General features: G+C 32.1%; 1 protein-coding gene across 1 annotated transcript in view; it reads right to left on the bottom strand.

Annotated features, from left to right (window-relative positions):
- Positions 1-211: 211 nt before the first annotated feature.
- The window catches only part of LOC136970112 (mitochondrial sodium/calcium exchanger protein-like), a 69744-nt gene continuing 44056 nt past the window's right edge, over positions 212-25899 (bottom strand). Inside the window, exons 2-16 of the mRNA XM_067264501.1 lie at positions 16656-16808; positions 12389-12441; positions 11970-12027; positions 10201-10303; positions 9950-10117; positions 9776-9868; positions 4242-4358; positions 4025-4150; positions 2947-3143; positions 2066-2198; positions 1793-1992; positions 1633-1708; positions 1467-1547; positions 512-579; positions 212-410 (exon numbers count right to left, since the gene is read on the bottom strand). Of these exons, the coding sequence (XP_067120602.1) occupies positions 231-410; positions 512-579; positions 1467-1547; positions 1633-1708; positions 1793-1992; positions 2066-2198; positions 2947-3143; positions 4025-4150; positions 4242-4358; positions 9776-9868; positions 9950-10117; positions 10201-10303; positions 11970-12027; positions 12389-12441; positions 16656-16808 (1806 nt within the window). The 3' untranslated portion in view covers positions 212-230. The remainder of the gene's footprint in view (positions 411-511; positions 580-1466; positions 1548-1632; positions 1709-1792; positions 1993-2065; positions 2199-2946; positions 3144-4024; positions 4151-4241; positions 4359-9775; positions 9869-9949; positions 10118-10200; positions 10304-11969; positions 12028-12388; positions 12442-16655; positions 16809-25899) is intronic.

Raw genomic sequence — 25899 nt, forward strand, 5'->3', positions numbered from 1 at the left:
TTATTGTTACATCTGACATAAAGTAAAATAAATTTAATCGAGTAAAAAGAAAAAAAATACAACTACATATAATAGTTTAAAACAAAAAAAAATTATATATATACTGTCACTTTTTGAATATTAAAAAAAAAACTTTATAAAAAAAAGCTCACTAATAATTTCTTTTTGTGTTTGTTCCTATAGAAGTGTATGAATTTATTGCATTGAACAAGAATATTTTTAGAAATTTTTTAGATGATTCCAACTTCAGTAAGCACTGAAGTAATTAAAAATGTCAGGTATAAAATTATCAGGAAGACACCATAATGCCTCTTTATTCGGAATCGCAGGATTATCGTGGTAATTAAGGTGATAATCAAACTTGCTGCTAATGTTGCAAACAAAATTTTTGTCAATCTTGTAAACATTAACTGTAAAATAAATAAATATAAATATAAAATTTTGTAATACTTATAAAACTTTAAACCTTTAAAATTAAGTGTAAAATATCAAGAAAATTTACTGTAATTACCGTCAATTTCCCGTCGTTACTTTTGAATAATCGTGTCATCGAAGAAACACCAACACCAAGTAAAAGTGCTAATTGTTAATTAAGTAAAATACAATTAAAAATTCTGAGTTAGAACATTCTAAAAAAATTTAAAAATGCAATTAAAAAATTAAATGTAATTTAAAAATTGCATTTTTAAATTTTTTTAGAATGTTCTAACTTCAGTAAGTATTGAAGTAACATTAAAATTTCTACATAGTTTTAATTACATTTAATCTATACTAAGCTCATTATTAATTTTTAAAAATTACAACTATATAAAATTTTAACTGTAATTCTTTTTTATAAAGTTATGATTAACTACGTGTAAGTTAAATTTTATTTAACACATATAAAATAAAATTTTAGCTTTTTATTAATTTTTATTTTTATTTATGTTTTATTTATGATTAATTATAAAGATGAAGTATGAAGTAATTTTAATATGTAATTACAAGTATTTAAGTTAAATTACAATTACTTAAGTTACATCATGTAAAAAATTCATATTTGTATGAGGCATATGTCACCTTAAATTAGTGACAACTTGTAAAAATACACAATTGATACTTATTTATTATGCCTTTGTGTCCTTTTTAACTCTATTTAAAATTTATTTTGTATACTAGTACTTTCTATATATTAACAGGACTTATTATACTGGAAATTAAGGATGCAAATATTTAGTCTTACAGATCAAACTAAAGAACATTATTTTTGATCTGTAAGACTAAATATCTGCATCCATAATTTCCAGTATAATAAGTCCTGTTAATATATAGAAAGTACTAGTATACAAAATAAATTTTAAACACAATTGATACGTTTATTATTTTTGTTTTCTGTAATTTTTTAGAAATTAAGTTACAAATTACCAACAAATTTTTTTAAGTTTTGACAGTAATTTAATTTTATTTTCATTTATTAAAAAGGATACTTAAGAATGGTGCTCCAAAACAAGCTGCAATTCCCATTCTTGGAAAACCTTTCCTTGCAACAGCCACATTTGAAAGGAAATCTTTTAAAAATATATATAAAAATGTATCATTTTTATAAAATTTAAAGTCTATTTTTAATTTTAATTATTAAAAATAATAATTTACCAAGTAAAGAGTTTCCCCATGCCAAAATGGTTAAACCAAGTATGGTGTCACTGAGATTGAAAACAATTCCTACAGCCTAAAAATAAAAACTTACAATTGTACAAAAAAATTGAATATTTATTTTCAGAGTTTGTTTTAATTATTCAAAGAATTAACTTACTTGCAACAAAACTACAATTTCAATAGCAATGCAATAAATCCATACAACAGCAACCAAAAATCCCAAATAAGAAAATGCACAATGATATTTTGGTTGCTTATCATTTTCACTCGTGAAAAATACTACAGCAGCTAAGATCAAAGAAATCACTAAAATTATGCAAATTAGTGGAAATTTGCCTCCAATCATTGTAAGAGCATCTATAGAAAAATAAATTAAGGATTTTAAGTATACTCATATTTATGTTAGTGAAGAAAAAGAGCATTTACTTACATCCAGTAACCATTAAAATAAACAAAGGACCAGTAATGCAGTGTAATACATTGAGATAACGACACCAATTCTGTTTCGGTTTAGTTACATCCAAAACAGGTGTGGTAATCGTAAGAAATAACATCACAGGGCACTGGAATGGAATGAATTGCAAATGTTAGTTTTGTCTTACTACAACAATACGTAATGTCAATCCTGATGTTTATCTGGTGGATCAATAACAAAGAGCAAATAGACATGTCTTAACCATGTACTGTATAGTACAGTATAAAGGTTTAAATACTATTCCTTCAATGTTAGGTAATAAAAAAATCAGTGTAAATCAAATTGTATTTTATAGAATTTAGTTTACTTTGATACAAAATTGTATTTTTCTTTAATGAAAACAACATTTGAAGGAATTTATTTGAAAAATTCATTTCTAATACCCAGAAAATGGTAATTACAGTAAAATCTTCTGATTAATCAATAATAAAAAGCAAATAAACATGTATAAGAATGAAGCTTTAAGTAGTGTCGTATAATGCTTTATAAAAAAGAAAGAAATTTTAAATGAAAAAAAATCAATTTTTTTTGTAAAAAAACATCAAGTACACCTTTTTGAAAAAATTTATATGAACAACTTTACACCTTAATATAGAAATTTAACTATAGAAATATTGATCTTAAGTAACAAAGAATAAATAAGCATGGCTGTATCATGACATGTATAACAATTAAAATAAAGATTTTAAATACCGTTTCTTAATGTATTACAGGAAAACAGTGATTTAAGATCTAGAAAATCAAATTTTCCACCTGAAAAAATATTGTAAATAGCTTTTTTTTTCGAAGGAAGTTGTGAAAAAATTCACTTTCTATGACCAAAAAACGGGAATTACCTTGCAGATCTCAAGTACACGTTGCCACCAGATAAGTTTGCTCCATCCTCGTACGTTAATAGGACAGATCTGATATAAAAAGTCCTTCAGTGGTTCAACCTCTCCATCCACAGGGATCTTAACTTTTTTCTTTCTTGACACCAACGACGTTTCACTTGATGTCTTCTCTAGGGATTCCATGTCAACGCTGATACTGCCTATCAGTAAATATGTCAATTTTACTTTAAGTGGTAGAAAAATTCCATGTTTACTGTATTTTAGAGCTTTCACTACATATACTTTAGATGGAAAAATCTAAAAGATACGTTTAGAAATTGAATGTAATTAAATTCGATCTTCGGCATTAATTGCTAAATACTGTATGTAAGTGATGACAGTTAATTTCTGAATTAATAATTAAAATATCACTGCAAATTTTATATAATAATTCAAAAAAACATCATTTAAATGTATTTTTAATCATTTTATCAACAATATTTTAAATTACAGAATTGGAGATAAGAAAATTAAAAATAATCAAGAAGAATTTAGGTTAGAACTATGAAAAAATTATTTTAATTTCTTGAAAAATACTATTAAAATCGATAATTGTACAGTAGAGAGTCATTAATCGGAACCCCGGTAATCGGAACGATTTTCAGTCGGACTGTGTCGTGCTGAATCGAACGTTTTTGATACTAGATTTACTTCTAAAGTATAATTTTCATAATTGAGATTTAATATAATATTTAATATTTAATATAATTTTCATGTTTTTATATTCTTCAATATATTTATTTTGTTTGTAGAAAATAAAGAAATAATTTTTAACGATACGATAGCCTCGATTATTATTATAGAAATTTTCGTTAGGCTTAAAATCGACGAAAATTCAACACGAAGCGACAGGCAACGGAGAAAAATTTGAACATCGGACAGATTAATGTATTTTTTCGTACATAATCGGTAATCTGAACAAATCACTAATCTGAACAACCCCAGTCCCCAATTGATTCCGACTAACGACTCTCTACTGTATAACATATTTTTATAAATATAATCTTTAAATATTTAAAAAATAAAATGAAAAGTATTTTACCACATGTAGGACGACGCCCAGCTATTTCTGGTGGTGTTGTAATAACAAAAATTCCAGATTCTTGTTCTGGTGAGATGGGTTGGGAAGGTTGTGGATTATTCCAAAAATCATTAACAAAAAATAAAGCTGTAAAAAATGTTCAAAATAAAAATAAATATTATAAAATTTTCACTATAAACTTTTATATTATATATTATTTACATAGACTTGAACTTACAAGTAAGAACTACACCAGCTGCTTCAGGATCATCTTCCCTTTTGGTTTTTCCAAAATTAATAGACGATAAAGATGGTACTGGTGCTAATGTGCTAGATTTTTCTTGTGCAGAAGCTTCTGAAAGATTTTTATAAACATTCAAAAATGGATTCTTAACATAAATATCGTCAGAAATGCAAAGAAATAAACATTGACCCTTACAAACAATGACCTTTGTGACATTAGGCCTTAATTACCTGTACCGTTACTCCCACATTCAGCGAGTTAAACTGCACGGTCACAGTTAAAAATAGAAGATTTATAAAGACGAAACGAAATCTAAGAGAAAAAGTGAATGCAGGGAGCATATATCCCATTTTCCGAAAAGGAGCGAGCTCACTTCGAAAGAATCCTTTTCGGGTTGTTTTTGGAATTCTGCTTTTATATACGTTTAAATAAAAAATTAATTTTAATAACCCATTAATCAATTAAAGCTTTAAATATAATAACTAGTTAAGTAACGCTGCATCAGCGTGTAGTCGGAACGAAGCTGCTCGCGCCTTTATTTTCTAGATTATGAGGAAAAAAGAAACAAAAAATCATTCGTTCTCAACAATATATTTGATTTCCATCGGATCATTTAAAGGTACAAATATAAGGTCAGAATAAGCCATTAATTAATTGCTATGCCAACGTCTCACGAAATTCTGACTATACTACGGGCCTTGGACATACAGATTGACTCGTTGCGATCTTTATTGTAACTCTTTAAAAATACTATGTCAGTTATTTTTTCACTGTACTCAATGTAACATAGATAAGACCGATAGCTGTTTCTCTTTTCCCTATATCTATTTTGATTTTTGGAAGAGTTAATCCTTGTGATTTATGTATAGTCATCGAATATGCTAAGGTAAGGGAAAACTGTCTACGAGATCGCAATATACTACCATCGTTCGAAGAGCGTGTTATGGGGATTCTTGGAAACAGATTACCATAGATGAAAGGTCCCTGATAGCTATCGAATTCCACTAAAATAAACAGAGAAAGAGCCGGAGGGCAAGCATTAGGAGCATATATAATGTAGCGTATAGTTCCTAGTGAACCATTGACGAGACTTTCTTGCACCCATAAGTTGACTCTCAGCATGATTCTGGCATTAACTGAGAGATTCAAATACTTGGAGAGACCAAGAGCTGAGTCATCTTTGGACGAAGGCAGGGCAATATCTGGAGTGTTTTCAGATGCTATATAAGCAAGAGGGCATCCAGTTGACTGCAAGTAGTTTTCGTTGCTTTGTTTAACTTGCTCGTTTATTGGATATAGCTCTACTGCCGTTTGGAACTGATCAAGTTCATCTCTGGATAAAGAGGCTCGATTTCTTGTTGTCAGAATGTTCAGATCTGTATCAGCGAAATCACTCGAAGCTAGATGTAAGACATCTGTAAAGGAACTATCTGCGCTATTTTGTCTATGAGAATTACTAAGTTCAATGAACTTCTCAAAAGAATCAAAGGCAAATGTAATGTAATGTCCCAACAGGGTCCCTACCTTGTTGGGATATTACATTGTAAAAAACACTCGAGTAGAGAGGAGTATCTTTAACAAGAGGAAGCTGACGAAAATCACCAAACAAATAGATAAAAAATCCACCAAACGGCTCATCTTTCTCGGGATTTATTTCCCTCAATCTTCTCTCGATCATGTAAAGCATTCTTGCAGCAATCATTGACATTTCATCGGTGATGAAGAATTTGAGCGACTTCATCTCAATCTGGAATCTCTGTGCAGCTTCTTCATTTAGAGATCGAAATTTCGTACTAACGATAGGAAGACGACGGAAAGAATAGATCGTAAAGCCATCAATATTGATCACTGCTGCTCCATGTTATAGAATAATAAGTTAAAAAAAGAAAACTTTTTAAACTTATTATTTTATAAAGATTTTTTATATTTGTTGTGTATCTAGTTAGCCATAACATTTACCTTTCAAAAGTACTGTTTTAATGCTTGTCATATTTTCCGACCACTAGATGACGCTTCTACACGTGCGTGCAGGAAGCGACTAACACTTGACTTCATGCATTCCTTGTCAACATTATAACTCTAGAATGAGTTGTCCGATCGCGATGAAATTTTCTAGGACGACTCATCATCACTCAAGGATGAACTGATTAAAATTTCAACTCTCAAAAATGATCCATACTAAAGAAAAACCCCTATCTCCAGTTCTACAAAAACGGATCATTTTTGAAAGTTGAAATTTTAATCAGTTCATCCTTGAATGATGGTGAGTCGTCCAAGAAAATGTCATCAAGATCGGACCAGAGTTATTTTGTTGACAAGGAATGCACGAAGTCAAGTATTAGTCGTCACTACGTTCCGACAACTAGTTAAGTAAAGCTACATCAGCATGTAGTCGGAACGAAGCTGCATGCACCTTTATTTTCTAGATTATGAGGAAAAGAAACAAAAAATCATTCGTTCTCAACAATATATATGATTTCTATTGGATCATTTAAAGGTACAAATATAAGGTCAGAATAAGCCATTAATTAATTGCTATGCCAATGTCTCATGAAATTCTGTCTATCACTATAGGCCTTGGACTTACAGATTGACTCGTTGCGATCTTTATTGTAACTCTTTAAAAATACTATGTCAGTTATTTTTTCACTGTACTCAATGTAACATAGATAAGACCGATAGCTGTTTCTCTTTTCCCTATATCTATTTTGATTTTTGGAAGAGTTAATCCCTGTGATTTATGTATAGTCATCGAGTATGCTAAGGTAAGGGGAAACTGTCATACAAGGGCAATATACTGCCATCGTTCGAAGTGCGTGTTATGGGGATTATTGGAAACAGATTATCATAGATGAAAGGTCCCTGATAGCTATCGAATTCCACTAAAATAAACAGAGGAAGAGTTGGAGGGCGAGCATTAGGAACATATATAATGTAGCGTATAGTTCCTAGTGAACCATTGACGAGACCTCCTTGCACCCATATTTGACCCTTAGAATGATTCTGGCATTAACTGAGAGATTCAAAAACTTGGAGGGACCGAGAGACCAAGAGCTTGAGTCATCTTTGGACGAAGGCGGGGCAATATCTGGAGTGTTTTCAGATGATATATAACAGGCATGGGCAAGTGCGGCTCTTTTTGAGTTACATGCGGCTCTTGCTGAAAGTGCTATCCTTTCCGGCCTTACCATACTATCCCCCACGATAGTACAGAACTGCGGCTCCCATGCATTTTGCAAAACCTACATTTCGGCTCCCACTGAACTCTTGCTTGCCCACCCCTGCTATATAAGCAAAAGGGCATCCAGTTGACTGCAAGTAGTCTTCATTGCTTTGTTTAACTTGCTCGTTTGTTGGATATAGCTCTACTACCGTTTGGAACTGATCAAGTTCATCTCTGGATAAATAGGCTCGATTTCTTGTCGTCAGAATGTTCAGATCTGTATCAGAGAAATCACCCGAAGCTAGATGTTGTAAAATATCCGTGAAGGAACTATCCGCGCTATTTTGTCTATGAGAATTACTAAGTTCAATGAACTTGTCAAAAGAATCAAATGCGAATCTACCTTGTTGGGACATTACATCGTAAAAAACACTCGAGTAGAGATAAATATCTTTAACAGGAGGAAGCTGACGAAAATCACCAAACAAATAGATAAAGAATCCACCAAAAGGCTCATCTTTCTCGGGGTTTATCTCTCTCAATCTTTTCTCGATCATGTAAAGCATTCTTGCACCAATCATTGACATTTCGTCGATGATGACGAATTTGAGCGACTTCATCTGAATTTGGAATCTCTGCGCAGCTTCTCCATTTAGAGATCGAAATTTCGTACTAACGATAGGAAGACGAAGGAGAGAATGAATCGTAAAGCCATCAATATTGATCGCTGCTGCTCCACGTTTTAAAAAGAAAACTTTTAAAACTTATTATTCTATAAAGATTCTTTATATTTGTTGTGTGTCCAGTTAGCGACAACATTTACCTTTCAAAATTACCGTTTTAATGCTTGTCATATTTTCCGACCACCAGATGGACGCTTCTACACGTGCGTGCAGGAAGCGACTAACACTTGACTTCATACATTCCTTGTCAACATTATAACTCTAGAATGAGTTGTCCGATCGCGATGAAATTTTCTAGGACGACTCATCATCACTCAAGGATGAACTGATTAAAATTTCAACTCTCAAAAATGATCCATACCTGAAGAAAAACACCTATATCCAGTTCTACAAAAACGGATCATTTTTGAAAGTTGAAATTTTAATCAGTTCATCCTTGAATGATGGTGAGTCGTCCAAGAAAATGTCATCAAGATCGGACCAGAGTTATTTTGTTGACAAGGAATGCACGAAGTCAAGTATTAGTCGTCACTACGTTCTGACAATTAATTACGTAAAATTCTGTATATTTTCTAATAGTTTCAAATATGTTTCAACGGAGTTTATTTTCAATATGTTGATAATCTAATTACAGTGATAGCTCGATTTTCGTCGATAATCTGTCCGAAAACAATCGGCGAAATCCGAAAACGACGAAAACCGAGGCAATTATTTCCATATGAATCAATGTAAATCCAATTAATTCGTTCTAGACACTCTAAAATGCATACCAAAAACACATTTTATAGAGAATAAATATAGTGTTTAATACTAAAAAACAATAAGAAATTTATATAAAATAAATATAAATCATATGTTTTTGATTGATTCAAATTAATAATAACTGTTCAATATCTTGTATTGTCTGCGATCTCTGTTTCGTTCGCACATTTACGCCTTTCGCTACATTAGCCTTCTTTATTGCTCCCTTTTTCGTCGCAATGGAACATATCGTGGATGGCGACTTCCCGTATATGCGGCCAATTTCAGCAATCTTAATGCCGCTCTCGTATTTTTCAACGATTTCCTTCTTCAACTCGATGGTATTCCTGGCCTTCTTCTTCGGAGGACTGATGGCTCTGGAAACTTTCTTTGGTCGCAAGATGGAGCTAAAAGGAAAGCAAAGCAATGGAATTGTTTGGCTAGACGTGCGGGATAATGCTCATACATTAAGAAACAACGCCACACTGAGCAGGAAGACGCGTGGGGCGTCGTTTGTTTTCGCAAAATTAGCAGCGAGATCACGTGGGCACGCCAACAAAATCCGAAGCAACCGACGAAAACCGAGAAAAATTATCTCTAATAATTTATGTAAGCAAACTTTAGTCATTGTTCTATTATCTGGATTTAATCCTTCAAGGACGTCCATTAAATTTACTGATATTGATATATATTACAAACACATTCTCAATTAATTTCAGTAACAGTATAATATCTTTACTCACTTCTATCAAATTAAATATGCTAATAACATAATATAATAAAAAAATATATAATAAAATAGAAATATGCTAATTAAAAAAGTAAAAAAAAACATAAAAAATAAATTTAAAAAGATGTAAACTTTAACGACAACAATAACGGGACAATGTAAAATCAATTTTTTAAAATAATTTCATTATATGTAAGAGCACTCAAATTACCTTTTTCTTTCGATGGTTTTTCTTGATATTTCTGATGGATGTACCTACTAACCCCCACTACTATTATGTAGACTACGTAAAGAATAACTAATCCTGTAAAGTTTTTTAGAATTTTAAAAATAAATTTATAGTTTGTTAAATTACTAAAAAATACTTTAAGAATAGAAACATTACCTATAGCGTCGTATACGTAAATAGAACCTTTATAACAAAGATAGAAAACCCAAGATGTCGCTCCAATATAGAAAAATATGTCTCTAAGGAATGGTCTTTTCATAATTGTGAAAGACTTAATTAGGAATATCGAACCAGCTATTACTGTGGTAACAAATATACCTGCCCCTGTTAAAATTATAAATATTTTTCATTAAAAAATGGCAGAAAATTATTCTGTTTGATGTTAGTTAAATCATTAATTTACTTACCCATTAAACCTCCTATTACAAGATCAGTTTTTCCTTGTTGAATACCAGCAATAGCCGAAAATATATCAGGAGAACCATTTCCAAAGGCTAACAAAGTTACTCCCTGTTTATAAATGTTAAGGTTAATATATTTAATAATTATTTCTTATAATAAAATGTATTTCTGCAGTTCCATAAGTAATTTGGTTAATAATTATTTCCATATTTTATCAGTAACAAGTTTGCGGTTGTTTATGTCTGTAGATGTGTATTTATATAGTGAGTGTATAGATGTATACGTGTTTATATTGTATGCATGTATTTACTATGCATAAAAAATGTGCTAAGAACGATGATGTAAATATAAGTATATATTTCTATTATGGGTTTTATATACTTAGGTTAATTTATACGTGTATGTATGTGTCTAAACATTATACAGGTATTTGTTTTGCCGAAACCGTGTCTTCTTTTCCTTGTTTTGTTTGGTGACACGACTTGGTGAATTTATAAACACTTGGCAAATTCATCTATTTAATCCATAATCTTTACAGAGACGCGTTTAGAGCTTTCGACCCACAACGAAAAATAAATAACTGGTAAAGTAAAATCTACAACAAAAGACTGGAAAATAAACAAAACAAAGATAAAAGCAGATTAAGATACTTATCCTTCCCCTATATTCGTGGCTTCTTCGAACAGATAAATAAAAGTTTCGATAAAATAAATATAAAACTGACACCAACTTATAGAAACTTACAAAAGAGAATCCGGCAGACTAAACCTGGTGTAAATAAACAACCAGATAAATACAACACTACTGATGTAGTTTACAAAATACCTTGCACATGTGAACCACCAAAAGCATACATTGGAGAAACAAAAAGATTGGAAACAAGATTAAAAGAATACATCGCGGATTTAAAATATAATAGAATAAACTCTGTTTTTTACGAACATTGCACAATTCACAACTGCAGCATAGGTAAAACTGATGTTAAAATAGTACCCAGGGAAAAAAATTGGTACAAAAGAAAATTTAAAGAAAGCTACGAAATTACTACAGACAATAATAATATTAACAAGAACCTAAGCATAGAAATTCATAAAAGCTGGTTACAACTATTAAATAGAATATCTTAAAAAGTATATTTATACAGTTGTAGGCGTGGCTGTGTGCAACATTCTGGGAGGGAGAAGTTACACGCTGTGAGACATGCGGGGGAAGCAGTCAAGTTAGCAGGGATGGGAATGTAAGTGGGAAGACGTAGTGCGAAAGGTGCCGGACAGATGCCCACCAGATACAAAATATGTCTATTACGTAACAGACTGAAGAGGGGTGAGAACCCGAAACGCGTCTCTGTAAAGATTATGGATTAAATAGATGAATTTGCCAAGTGTCTATAAATTCACCAAGTCGTGACACCAAACAAAACGAAAAAAAAAAAAAAATTATACAGGTATGTTATGTATAGTAATGTTTACGTAAATGGTTAATAGAATGCCAAATATATTAACATATCTAAATATATCTGTATGTATAAAAGTATGTTATTTGTATGTATGTTATGTCTAAGTATATACGTGAGCTGTATGAGTGTTCTATATGTATGCTCGTTTTCTATGCTTTTATATGTAAGATATATTTAAAGCAATTTACAATAATAAAACTTTCAGCTACACAATAGAATTTAAACTTTTTTATATTACAGTATTCTTATTATTACAAGAATATTTAATTATAATTATAATTAATAACATAAATATATTTTAATAAAATTAAAAGATACAGCAACATTCTGAGACATCTTCAAAGTTTTCGAAATGACGAAAAGTGCAGGACATAAGCTATAAGAAAAAAATAACAATTGGTTCAATAAAATAAACAAATTTTATAGTAAATATTAGAAAATATTTGAAGCGTAACAAAGTCTTATATAAAATAGCTAGAAGCTATACACATGTTAGAAACTTTTACGGATAAATTTTATCGCGAGTTCTGCTCTATGTATTTCTAGTGATGACAACTACGACTATATACTAAACCTATATACAAGTCGAAATCTCACAGTTTTACGATTTTAGAACAACAAATGGTTCACTTGAGGATGTAAAACGATTTTATGTTTGTAAATCTGACGTTGTCATCTTCGATGTTATATTAGTTGTTAGTTTAACATTAGGGGTATAAAACAAAATATCTACTCACAAGTCATTTGCTGTCATCCCTAGACCAATGAATAACAACAATAGCCATAAAACCTGATGGAAAAGAGAAAAAAATGTTACTAAAATTATTATATTACTTGTAATTTATTGGTTTCTATAAAATCGAATTTAAATATATTTATTTCTTTTTTACTATAAAAACAAATTAAAAGACAAAAATGACAATTTAAGTTTGATTGCAACAGGCTGATGTTTATGAAAGTGTTATTGTAGAAGTATGGAAACTGTACTGTGGAAAACGTTCTAGAATTGTAAAACGTAGTGCTTGTTGAATTATTTTAAAAGTGTGTTTATAGAACTATTTTGAAAAAGTTTGGAATACTTTTAAAGAAAGCCAGTACCATTACTGTTGGTACACTGGTAAAAGGGAATTAAACAATATTGTCAAACGGATATGTAAACAGAACTCGGAGAGTGCTGTATAGGTGTTGGGGAGTATATGAAGAACTTAAAGCCCTGAGGAGGGATCAGGACTTATAACACTGATCTGAAATGCATATGTTAAAAAGCCAATAAAGGAGTTATTAAACCTGTTTAGATGTGAGACAGTCTACCGTTATTCGGATTAAAGAGACTACCACTTGATAAACATAAGATACAGCTACTAAAGAAAATTTAATAAAAATTTAATAATAATAAAAGTTAAAATTAGCTGATAATGAGAATGTGAAATTTCATTTAGATTTAAATCACTTCTAAAATTAATACAAAAATTTCAATATAATACTGCAACTTGAACACTAACTATATAGTGTATTTACTCGGATACATGGCAAATTTCATCACTAATTTTTATTCAGTTGATACGTGTATTAAGTGCTTGTACACGTTGATAAAAAAGTAATACTTAATGTATAATTCTCCATCAGATGACAAAAATTGATGAATGTACAGAGAAGTTTTAAAACAATTTTATGTTTACAAAGATTTGTGATTTGAAGTTGGCTAAAGAGGGGCGTCAACAGCCCGAAACGTGTGCTATCACTTAATACACGTAGCAACTGAATAAAAATTAGTGATGAAATTTGCCATGTGTCCGAGTAAATACACTATATAGTTAGTGTTCAAGTTGCAGAATAAGTACCGGCAGGGTTTCATAAATACTATTAATACAATTCAATATAATATATACTTTATTATAATTAATTATAATGTGGTAATTAAAAGTGAAATATAAACTATGATGTATTATGTTGATATTTAATTATATTTCATATGTAATTAAGTGTAATTGATTGAATGTATGATCTATGATATTGATGTCAAATTGACATTTTGACATTGAAATTATTTAAAAGCAAAGAGAAAAATTCGAAAAAGTTAAACTCGAGATTAATTAAGTTTAAAGTAGAAATGAAATCAAATTTCTAAAATTTTCATTTGATTTTAATTTAATAGCCATCATCTCCGGTTTGTGTGTCATACAAGTATGGTTTTGGGTATTTTTTTGTACATTTTCCATCACTCATACATGGCGAATTGGGGTTTAATGGCCCGCATGGTCCGTGAATCATGTTTTTCACTACTATGTCGTACAGTTCCGGATCTTCTTGTGGATCGGGAAATTCAGCTTGGATGATTTTGTCGATATCCGTGGGATGAATTCTGTCGTGTAGCCATGTGAGATTGTGTGAGTGAGGCAGTCCTCGTTTTTGCCATTCGATTGTGTACATCCAGCATCTAACGATTCCAAGGATGTGGTATTTTTTGATGACTTCAATAAATCTCATTTGTTTTTGCCGGAAAACTCGGGCTATTATGTCGTGTCGATTCATGGGGGCTTGTCCGTATCTTAGTTGTTCTTTGATTTCTGACCACGATGTTGCATGTGAATGTTATGAAGAGGTCAGGTCGTCCATATTTTCTTACGTAGGTGATGGCATCTTGAGTGCATTCGTGCATGTGTCTCGGACTTCCTATGTATGATGAGGGTAAGATTACCATTGTTCCAATGTCGTCAATGTTGCCGTTATTTATGATCGCGTCTCGAAGGTGGATGTATTCTTCCGTGCGTAGTTTCTTCTAATTCAGTCTTATGAAAAGTATCCGTTCCGCTTCTATTTTTGCATACATATCTACCAGGAATTGTTGGAATAAACGGCGAGTGTTAGAATGTGATTGTATGTTTCAGTGTCTCTGATCATTAAGCGGTAAGCATAGAACTCCTTGGAAGTGACTTTTTTGTTTGTTTCTACGCCTGTTTCAGGTTGGATTTGTTTCACATTAAAATGATATCCGTCCTCTCCGCGCAGAAATATTAATGGATATTGGAGGGCATCATATGAACGATGTGTCTCTGCAATGCGTTGCAGTCCCTCTCTTTTTCGTTGTACAATTATGTCACGGCTTGTGTTTTCATTGTCCACAATTACGATGGCGACTTTATCTATCTGAGGTGCATTAAATCGACGTTCGTGTTCTCCAGGTGGTCTTTTGTCGGCTCGAATTATAACTTTATAGTCATCAGAAATCATTCGGTCTAGTGCTGCTTTGAATATGTGAATCAGTTGATTGTATTCGTGTAAGATCCTCTGTACATCTTGAATTATTTCTCGTCTCAATCCACTGATATTTGTGCATCGTTGATTAATTTCTCTTACTTCATTTCCGATGAAATATACTTGCAGAAATTTATGGTCTTCGTTGGGTAGTGGTAGTAATGATCCCATTTTGTGATAGATTTGTCCTTGAATGGAAAAAACATAATCGATTTCATCTCTGTTAGTGTTGATCGAAGTGACACCGAAAGAAGTCATTTGGAAGCAGGCGTTGTACGCTTTTATATTTCAAAGAAAGTGTTTCGATTCTGGAGTTTCCCCGGTCATGTTATGTAGAAATTCCTGCGGAGGTGCTTTCAGTGGTGGTAATCAAATTTTTCCATTCATGCAACAGAATCCTGTTTGTTATATTCTTTCGTCGGGTCGTAGTGGAATGCTTCATTTGTTAGGTTGTACTGTTTACTTGTCCTCGTCCGCGCTTCTCGTAGGGTGATATTTGCATGGGTGACTTGCGTTCGCAGTCTTTTATTATAAGATTGTGACGTAATTCTTGATTCTTCAATTCGTTCATTCCGTTGTTCTTCGGTTTCTCTGCTTCTCACGGTGCTCATTCTCGTTCGTTGGGAACGTAAACGTGCCTCGCGCTCTTCGACTGTTTCGTTTTTTTGCTGTTCTTTTTGTTTTCGCCGTGTTGGTTCAGAACTGGCAAGTCTCCTCCTCTTTTAAGTTTGGGCATTGTATAAAATATAAATCAAATCAACTTTCTATTAACAAATACACTAACTACACTTTTCACAGTTTTCACACTTTATTTTCGATTTATATTCAGTCACTGTATCACTTTGTCTACTCACACTTCACTGTTTGTTTTTATTCACTCACTGCACTACTTTGGAATTTTCACTTCTTTTTCGGTTCTTCCCTTCGTCACTGATAAGAAACTGACGTTCTTGCCACGACGGATCTTGCTTTATATACCCTCACCAATGAGTAGTCCCACCCATACAAAAAAGGATTCGAGTGGTCCACAATGTTCCAGAACATTCCACAACATTCGAGAGTGTTCTGGAATGTTCCACAATGATCTGGGATGTTGTGAAATGCTCTCGAATACTCTCGAATGTTCTGGACTGTTCTAGAAATTTCAAGAGGGCGAAACTTTCAGCCCTTATATCTTCAACAGCACGCCCTTTAGGTTAAAACGGGAACCTTCTTCATGAATGTGGGATAGAGGACTACCACACCATATAACTCCCTTGATCGTACCGAAACTCGTTTTTGAGTTTTAGCGGCACGCACATTGTACACTTACTTTTATAATATATATTAATTGATATTGATGATTGGTTGATAATGATTGATTACTATAGATCTTGCATACTGCTGAAGATCCAAAGATGCAATTTTATGCTGAAAATTAACATGCTAAAATCTGGTTATTGTAATTGTTTACTATTGTTTAAAAATGTTAAATATTTATATTAGAAAACTAATTAGAGTATTTATTTTAAACATAATTAAAATTTATTATAATTACGTTTAAAATTAACTTACAAAAAGTGAAGATGTTGTATTATTATTATCATTAATTTTTGTGCATTTTACACGAAATCAATTTCATTTTTAAGAATGATTATCCATTTCATATCTTTATTTGTAAGTCCTCTTAATAGACATTGATTGTGGCGTTCTATGTTACATAAATATACCGTTTTGAGGTAATAATAAATTTGAAATAAGTACACTTACACTAAGTCCAACAGCAATTCTGTCACCTTTATCTCCAAACGAACAGTACATATAAGCGGTGTAATCGATATAACCAATACTGCTTCTACAATCAAGAGTTGTTTTCACAAAGTTACAACGTTGACTCTCATCTATACCATTCACGTCACGACACTACAAGTAAAATTAAATTCAAATATATAGAATTATACATTCCATAAATTTATTTAATAAAAAAAATTGTTTAAAGAAATTTACTTTTGTGTAATTGCACACGAGCAGACCAACCGACAAACAATATAATTTAAATAGCCTAGCTACTGATAAATATAGATAAAACTAAATTATAAAGAAAAAACACACATTTATAGCGAGATAATTTTTCAAATGGGGTGAGTATAAAACCGAAAATCTCGAAAATAAATCAAGAAAAAGTAGTATTTGATATAAGCGAATGGATGAAAACTTTTCTTTAGAGATGTATTTGATATCTCATCATTAGCTACATTTCTGTAAGAGTTATTGAATGTCTTTCTTTGCCAAGTATTTTGTACCACGGCGAAGACATACGATGCTGAATGTCAATCTGTCACCAAACCATTAGTCTTCTACTGTCTTGTAAAAGTCGCTTTTCTGACTATAACGGAAAGAGAAGTAGGAAAACTTGTTTTATTGGTTTTGATAGAAAGGCTATAGAGTACTTTGTCTGTAGCAGATATCCTATCAATCAAAGGTATACTGTATTACTTTACATACGAATTTTAAAGAACTCTAAGATTATATAAAGAAAAGGTTTGTTAGAGGTTACTTTTGGTTAGAAGAAAAGTAAAAAATAAGGGTTTTGAAAAATAAAATATATTATATGGTACACAGAAGATAGAATGTATTGCTAATTCTCTAAGAAATCAAAACTTATTTATATAATTTTAATAAATAAAGTATTTTCAAAATAGCGTATTTTAGACAGAATAGTTATTTACAACATGCACTCTTCCTGTGACATCCCTCGATACCTACCAGGCGTTGCGGGAACCCTCAACCAACTGTTACTGTTTAATGATTTTATCCACTCAGCTACTTTAGGGCAAGTGATTTATGATTGTAAATGTTCCAAATCACTTATTACTGATCTTGAATAACTAATATTTATTTCACTACTAATAAAATTTTAATATAAGAGATACACTTGATACGTTTCTGAACGTCTAGTCTAAAGTCAATTTCTTTTCACAGAGAGAAGTTAGATGAATGCACTAAAAATGTGTTCGATCAAAGATGATACAGGTAATGCAAAAAGAAGCTTAGTATCTAAATTAATATTTAAACACACTGCTCAATCTGTGCCTACGTAATGTAAGAATATAAGAATATAACATTTTCACATTGCATAAGCCCACAACTGAACACTAGTAGTGGTTTCGCGCCTTACCACTTGGTTGACTACATGGAGTTTTTTTTAAGTATTCTTCATGTGTTTAGCACCTGGATAAGAGCCAGTTTTCTCTGAAAGTCCTCTCAGAAGGCATCCCTTTTTGACACACCACCCACGCATTGCGTCGCCTTGTTCCATTAATTCCATAAGCTTTACTGAAAAACGAACCAGGACAGACTATTACAAATGCCTTTCTGTTACATATTTACCTCTCAGCACCCATTTACCTAATCCCATTGCCCTTAAATGATGATTCCGCTCACTTCGAGAGACTTGGGCCTCATCAGTGGCGTAGGTATAATTTTGAGGCTCCTGAAAAACTTTTGGGAAAATCAAAATTATAATTACAAGAAATTGCTATCTACAAAATCATATAGTTAAAAGTAAATCGATCAGTTCCTTTATTATGGTGTCTGCATTTATATTACTCAAAATAATATTTAACATCTACATAAGATGTTGCTAAATTCTCGGAATAATGTTCTTGTAAAACCATCTTTTGAGTAATTTAACGTTTTTCATTTTGTTTGAGAAATTTGTCACATGTCAGCAAAATATTTCATTGATTTTCAAACTTTTAGAATATTTAGTTTTATAAAATGCATTTACTTAAAAATATTATTCAGCTTTATTAAATTGTTTGAAAAGACGTTTTATTCCGTTTGATTGAATAGAACAACACAACACATGCTTCAAACTGCCATAGGATGCTTTGGACAGATCTTCGTATGAGAAACTATGCGCTGTTTGTTAGACACTTAATCAAACTAGATATAGTTTCATTGTACATTTTTCAGTCTTCTTCGTCTTCTGAATCCTCTATTTAGTCTTCGAGATTTTTTCGTAGGTACGGTAGCGGCGTAGTTTGTCGACATGGGCAGCCGACTCAAAATGGTTGTGACAAGACAGAGAGATGCATCTGTTTAAATACCTTTGATTTTATCTCCCCCTTTAGCCCCCACATCTATAATGACATATTTCACCTGAGTTTTATGTTGCAATTTTATTGGTGATACGTACTTCAGGCCCAACCCTCATTTGGGGGGTAGAATCTGATAAACAAATAAAAATTACTTATCACTATCCAACTATTACAGTTTTCGGATCTCCGTGGATTCTTATCATCATTTACGTCATTGTGTACGCCATTTATGATTATATTCTCTTTCGATAAAATTGAATTTTACTATGAACATACATGAACGTTCTTATAATGATTTCATTTAGTCAAAGAGAACTGGTAGGTAAATTAAAGAATATTTGCTGATCATTCATATCCACTGTCTAATGATTTTTATATTCTGTAATGCAAAGTTCTTTACTTAAATTAAGGTTTTAATTAAGAATTTGCACTTTCTTTTGTGATATAAAATCCTTTCTATTGAAAACAGTTGAACATCAATTGCTTATAAAAGTGTTAAGTGGGATTGAAAGCACATTAAAGACTTGAGATAATTTTATCATGTAGCATTCAAGAATTATTATTTATATTTATAACCTTCATTTATTATCTTGCACAAATATTTTATTTTCAACTTTAAGCAACCATTTCAATTACTTAATATTTTAAAGATGTCAATGACTATAGGTTATTGAATCTTTAAAAAATTTCATTATCATTACAAGAAAAATCAAGAATTACATTGTGGCTTGCTTATCCCCTGATAAATTTTAGTGCAACAATGAAACCTGCACTATATCGAAAATTAAATCGTGTGTATCTATTGTACGTGGAGCCATTGGTAAACTTTGATCTCATAAAAGTGCCTTCAATATATCAAGAATTATACCACGTGTACTAAGCACTTTCATAGCTTCCCGATAAAGTCTGATCTCATAATGATATCTCAGTTAAGATGTATAATTACATCGTTTATATCTATTGCTCTGGATCCCCTGACTAGTTGTAATCAGGGGTAATTTCGGGAGGCTCACGATCTAGATCCATTATAAAGGTTTCACAATTGGTCCTTGTCATTCCTGAAACTACCTCTGCCACACGTGTTCTCTCAGTCTCTTCTGTAAATGGCCATGAACAATGTATAATATATTTTAAAAATTAAGATAAAACTCACAAAATTCTCTCTTAATCATACTTTTATATATTTTAAACTTAATTATAGTACAGATATCGTATCTTATTTTTATTTTATCGAAGAAGCACAAGATATCATACAATTATTTCACGTTTAATTTCTTCATATTTAAATATGTTTTTAGTACAGTAATAGCTACAAAATTATGAATATTTAATTAAATATAATAAATAAATAAATAACAAATTTTATTACAGCTTACAAACTGGATGAAAATTTCAAAGAATATATAAAATATAAAAATAAAACATTAAAATACATAAAGATATTATTTAATGATCTCTTAGTTTATTTTAGTCTTTAGAAAATCGATACATGTGTACAAATATAAACAGAATACTCATATAAATTAATAAATTTGGTTTTAAAAGCATATTTACCTTAATACAGTAAATGATTATATTTAAGAGTATTTTTATGAAAAGCCACTAAAATAAATGAATTGGGGGAGGGAGCGCTTCAGACCTTCGACCAAGGTGGCGCGAATTGCGTTAGAGTTTCTCTGGTGCGAAAAAAAGATAAATTTATTCATAACTTGGTGACTACTGCTGAATTATTTGTGGATAGTGATCAGATCAAAGTTAATAATGGCTGGGATAGAACAAAATCCAGATCCGCTATCCCATTCTCCGATAAAGAGAGGGCGACCTCCATTAACTCGAAGCACAAGTACGGTTAAGGTGTCTAAAGACGCGTGTATGGATACAATGCTCCGCCGACAACCGACATCGTCGAAGGAGATGGAAAAGACGAGAAAAATATATGAAATAGAGAGGGAAAAGGCCGAATAAACGCTAGGAAATTATTTCGAATTGATGGAAAAAGAAGACAGCCCGACATTTACTACCCTACAGTAACTGTCTAAATTGTTACAGGCCTCTCACAGCTCTATTACTGAACAAATTCTGAACCTTAAACCAGAAATAAATTTAATTCACCACGATATAAGAGAATTTAAAACTAAGCTTGGATCGTTAGAGCAGAAATTAAATCAATTAGAAACAACAGTGCCCGACTTAGATAGGAAAATAGAAAGAAGCCCAGCAATACATGGTAAAGAACATTTTAAGGGCGTACTATAGATTACTCCCTGTGGAATTTCAGGACTTTGATTATATATTTGAACTCAGGAGACCGAGACGAGTTCAACGGTACCCTATTTTTGGACCGGAGACGAAAAATAAAAAAGTTATCACACTTTTTAAGTTACCATACTTTTTTAATGCTCTCATGCAGACGGCACCGTAGCTGCTAGTATTGCCATCTTGCAATAAAGTCTGCAAACCGTGACGTCGGACTACGGTCATCTCCCGGAGCGTAAAACACGCGATACGAGAGCGGAAAGAGCGACGCGACTTCCGATCACCACGCGATCGCCATTTCGGTTAATGTTACTTATGGCAGCGAACATGGCGGCCCGACTGACCTCTCGTATGGGAGCCACCACACGCCGCCATGTGCTAAACTAGTGATCGATTCACGGTAGTTCTTGAACAAAGTAAAAAAAAGGGGGAAAACGTCTACTAAAGGCAATTTTAACGGCAAGCACGCGACTCCCGATCGCGATAGCGAGGCCGACTTAGCGGAGAGCGACGCGACTCCCTATCATTGCGCAATCGCCGGAAAAAAGTATGATAACTTTTTTATTTTTCGTCTCCGGTTCAAAAATAGGGTACCGTTGAACTCGTCTCGGTCCCCTGAGTTCAAATATATAATCAAAGTCCTGAAATTCCATAGGGAGTAATCTATAGTATACCCCATTTTAAATATAACTAACCAATGTAATTTAATGTTATTTTGATATCCGGCTACAGATAATATAAACATGAAAGAAAGTGTTACAAAATTTTTCCAGGAAAATATTACGGTTGCAGATTTTTAAAAAAGAGGAAATTTTAGACATTTGCATAATAAGAAAATAAGAACCAATGATTTTAAAAGTTTCTCTAAGTAAGGTTCAAAGAAAGAATCAAATTCTATCAAATGTTTATAAGTGTAAAGAAGTATGCTTAGAAGAGTCATTTAAAATCTACGCATGTCATCCGACCTCACTCAAGAATCAAGAAACCGTAGAGCAAAAATCCTCCTATACTATATAGAAGCCAAGAAAAAGGTGAACAGATTTTACTTAGAAATGACTATACAGGGTGGGCCAACGAAAACGAAACGGCAGAGTGTTCGTGTTCGTCCAAGCAAATCGCTCGGACAGGTCGATTTTATTCTCGATCTTATGCAATAAAGTTTTTGCGAATCTGAATATTAACTAAACAAACATTTTTTTCGAAATAAATGTTTGTTTAGTTAATACAAAATAAATGAGTTTTTAAAAGTTTTTGTTGTCTGTTGTATTCAGAATCGCAAAAACTTTATTGCAAAAGATGTCCCCTCGAGTATAAAATCGACCTGTCCGAGCGATTTGCTTGGACGAACACGAACACTCTGCCGTTTCGTTTTCGTTGGCCCACCCTGTATAATAATTTCGCGTGCATTAACTATATATTAAATAAATTATACACTAATTTATATAAATAAATAATTAACTTATATATGCAGTAATACCTCGGTTTTCGTTGACTTCGGTTATCGCCGGATTCGCTTTTCGTCGATTTTTTTTTGCGAAAAATTAGTAGCGAGGTCACACTGCTAATTTTTCGAAAACAAAGGGCGACCCACGTTTTTTTCCTGCTCAGTGTGGCGTTGTTTCTCGTTGTATGAGCATTACACATGGTAAATGCTAAGGTTTTATCATTTCTCTGTCCTTTGCTAGTCCTGAGATTTCGGGAAAAATGTGATCTGTTTCCCGGGATCCCGGAAAATTCCAGTATATAATTAAATATTTTTAAGATATAAAATAAATCTCGAAATCGAATGATATAATTATTTTTTTTATTTTTCATTAATTTAATACATTCTGCAACCTCCAAATTAATCATATTAATAATGCTGTGTAAAATATGTATTAAACAGTACCTTTGAATTACGTAGAAATTTTTAGAAATAGAAAAAAAATTATTAAAGTTTGTTGGAAACTGTTTACAAAAAAACTGCCTTTCAATTGAAAATTTAAAGAAAAAAATGAACTTAGACCAAACTTCTAACTTAGAAAGTAATTTTCGTTTTTTAAATAAAACATAATACAACATATTGTAAAGCAATGATGGTCAATATTCCGATAACTCAATCTGGTTCTTATTTTAGTAATGAAAAGTCCTACTACCGAGAATGTCCTTTCCGATTCAATTGATGTGGGCGGAATCGTTTTTAATGCATTTAAGAGAAGACAGATGTGGTTTTTTTCATTTGTAGGCTGAAAGATTTCTAGTTCGTTTTCGAGATGCGTTGTAGTATTACTTTTGCTGTCTAGTATTCTTGATCTGTCTACTCGGCTGCTTTATTAGTGGCGTTAAGATTATAGCGCAATAATTCGGCAGTTTGTTTAATAATCAGTTTTATGAAGAAAAACTTCATATTTGAATACTTCATACTCGTTTGTATCCTTGCACAATTTGGCATAATGCAGTTATTGAAGCTACTGGGCTTGAATAAAAATTAAGACAGCCTCTGCGCAATTATTCAAGATATTACAGATACTCTCTAGTAAAAATTTTTCAGAGTCCTGCCACAAATAGGCTATCAATACATATTGATTATTTTATGCAGACGGCACCGTAGCTGTTAGTATTGCCATCTTGCAATAAAGTCTGCAAACCGTGACGTCGGACTACGGTCATCTCCCGGAGCGTAAAACACGCGATACGAGAGCGGAAAGAGCGACGCAGTAGATCGCTCACGTGTCGCGTTGCCGTAACCATCTGTGACATGCCATAACAAGCAGGCTAAAAATTAATAAATACAAATGTATTCTGACAGTTTATGAGTTAATTATACTTTCTATTTGCAAAATGTCCTCAGCCTTAACACAAAATAAGAAAAAAGGTAACATTTTAAGAAATTTGCGGGTTAAGAAAAATTCTCCGGAATATTTCCCGGGTTAAAATATAGCCGGGATTACCGGGATCTTGGGATTCCGTTAAAGAAACCCTAGTAAATGCCATGTCAAATGTTCATTTATTCCTTACATTACTCTTTTATATTAATTTCTTATTGTTTTTAGTATTAAAAACTATATTTATTCTCTATAAAATGTATTTTTGGTATGTATTTTAGAGTGTCTAGAACGAATTAATTGGATTTACATTGATTCATACGGAAATAATTGTCTCTGTTTTCGTCGATTGTTTTTGGACGGATTATCGACGAAAACCGAGTTATCACTGTATATATATTAATATATATGATGCATTTATATAATATAAAAATTAAAAACATGTTTGTAAAAAGCTTACCGTTTCAGTGGTGTTATTCATATTTAATTTTCTATATGCATGTGTAAGGTTTTTGTATAGACAGTTTATATATAGTAATCTCTCGATTGACGCAATTGTGTTTTTTTGTAATAAAGCCGTTTAAAAATTGATAACAAGTTTCAAATAGCGTAGTGTTATTTTTTAGAGAAGATTTTAGAGCTATCAGCACACATTTGGCATGCCACCTGAATGACAAAGAATACGTAACAAATGGTATTGACCCTGGCCAAATTTACTGTCAAATTTCTCTATGGTCATCATTGTCCAAGCGGTTCCGTTCTTTGAAAACTGTGAATTCGGTCGTGGGTTCGCGCTTCGCCAGGACGGGCTGGCCACCGGAATTTTCCGAGTTTTCTCCACGTCTGTAACGCCTAAATAGAGGCCAGTTAACAAAACAGTTAATAACTTAAAAAAACAAACAAACAAATAAATTTCTCTAAACTAGTCTTATGGGAAATTGCAGGCATGACCTAATTTTGTCCATATTTTGAAAAATTGTATTATCTTTTGTCGATATTGGCACATACGGAAGTAACGTCATCAGAACTTTGCGTAATTTCGAATCTGGAACAGAATTCTTAATTGGAACAGAATTCTTAATTTCCTGTTTATTATAAACTTACTACAACACAGGCACCAACTCTAATAAGCCGGGACCCAATTAGTCCCCAAAAATATTTTAAGTAGTGTCTCTCCTAAAGTTAAAGTATAAAAGTAATTTTTATTAATTTAAGGCTGAAAGGGTTGTCTCTTTGAGTGAGTCCTCCTTAAAGATGGCACCCCGCGGCTACAAGTCATTCCACAATTTTTTCCCAGAGCTGCGGGTTATCCGAATGACAGTTCTAAAGTATTCACTTAAAGAAAATATACCTGCGATTCGAGACGTATTTCGTATTATGTTAAATTCACATAAGTTGTGCCCTTTATATATGAACAGAGACTATCTGTTTACTAGGAGTACATGATTTAAAATGTATCGCATTACCAAAGATTTTATTAATCGAGATCACATGATACTGTATTGTCGAAGTTGAGGCATCAACCTATCGTTACCAGAAATCCAAAATCGAATTTGCATTAGCAGTGGCAAAAATTTTTCATTTTGTTATTCCATTTGCCCGACTTCTTCATTGTAGGCTCCGTCGAACCCGTGATGGCTTTAGTGTCTTTGGGGCAAAAAAGAGTAAAGAAAAACATGATAAAATTTTTAAAAATTTATCCTAAATAATCGGAGAAATTTTATTGTGTAAATGTCTATTATTTAAACTCTAAACTAATAAATTTTGTATAAAATATTTTGATATCGTATTTCATCACATTTGGATAAAATAGCCAAACTGTTACGTTATATCTGAGTATAGAATATATAA

Source organism: Centruroides vittatus, unplaced genomic scaffold (assembly GCF_030686945.1).
Source record: "Centruroides vittatus isolate TY-2023 unplaced genomic scaffold, ASM3068694v2 contig_19, whole genome shotgun sequence".
In the NCBI taxonomy this organism is placed as follows: domain Eukaryota; kingdom Metazoa; phylum Arthropoda; class Arachnida; order Scorpiones; family Buthidae; genus Centruroides; species Centruroides vittatus.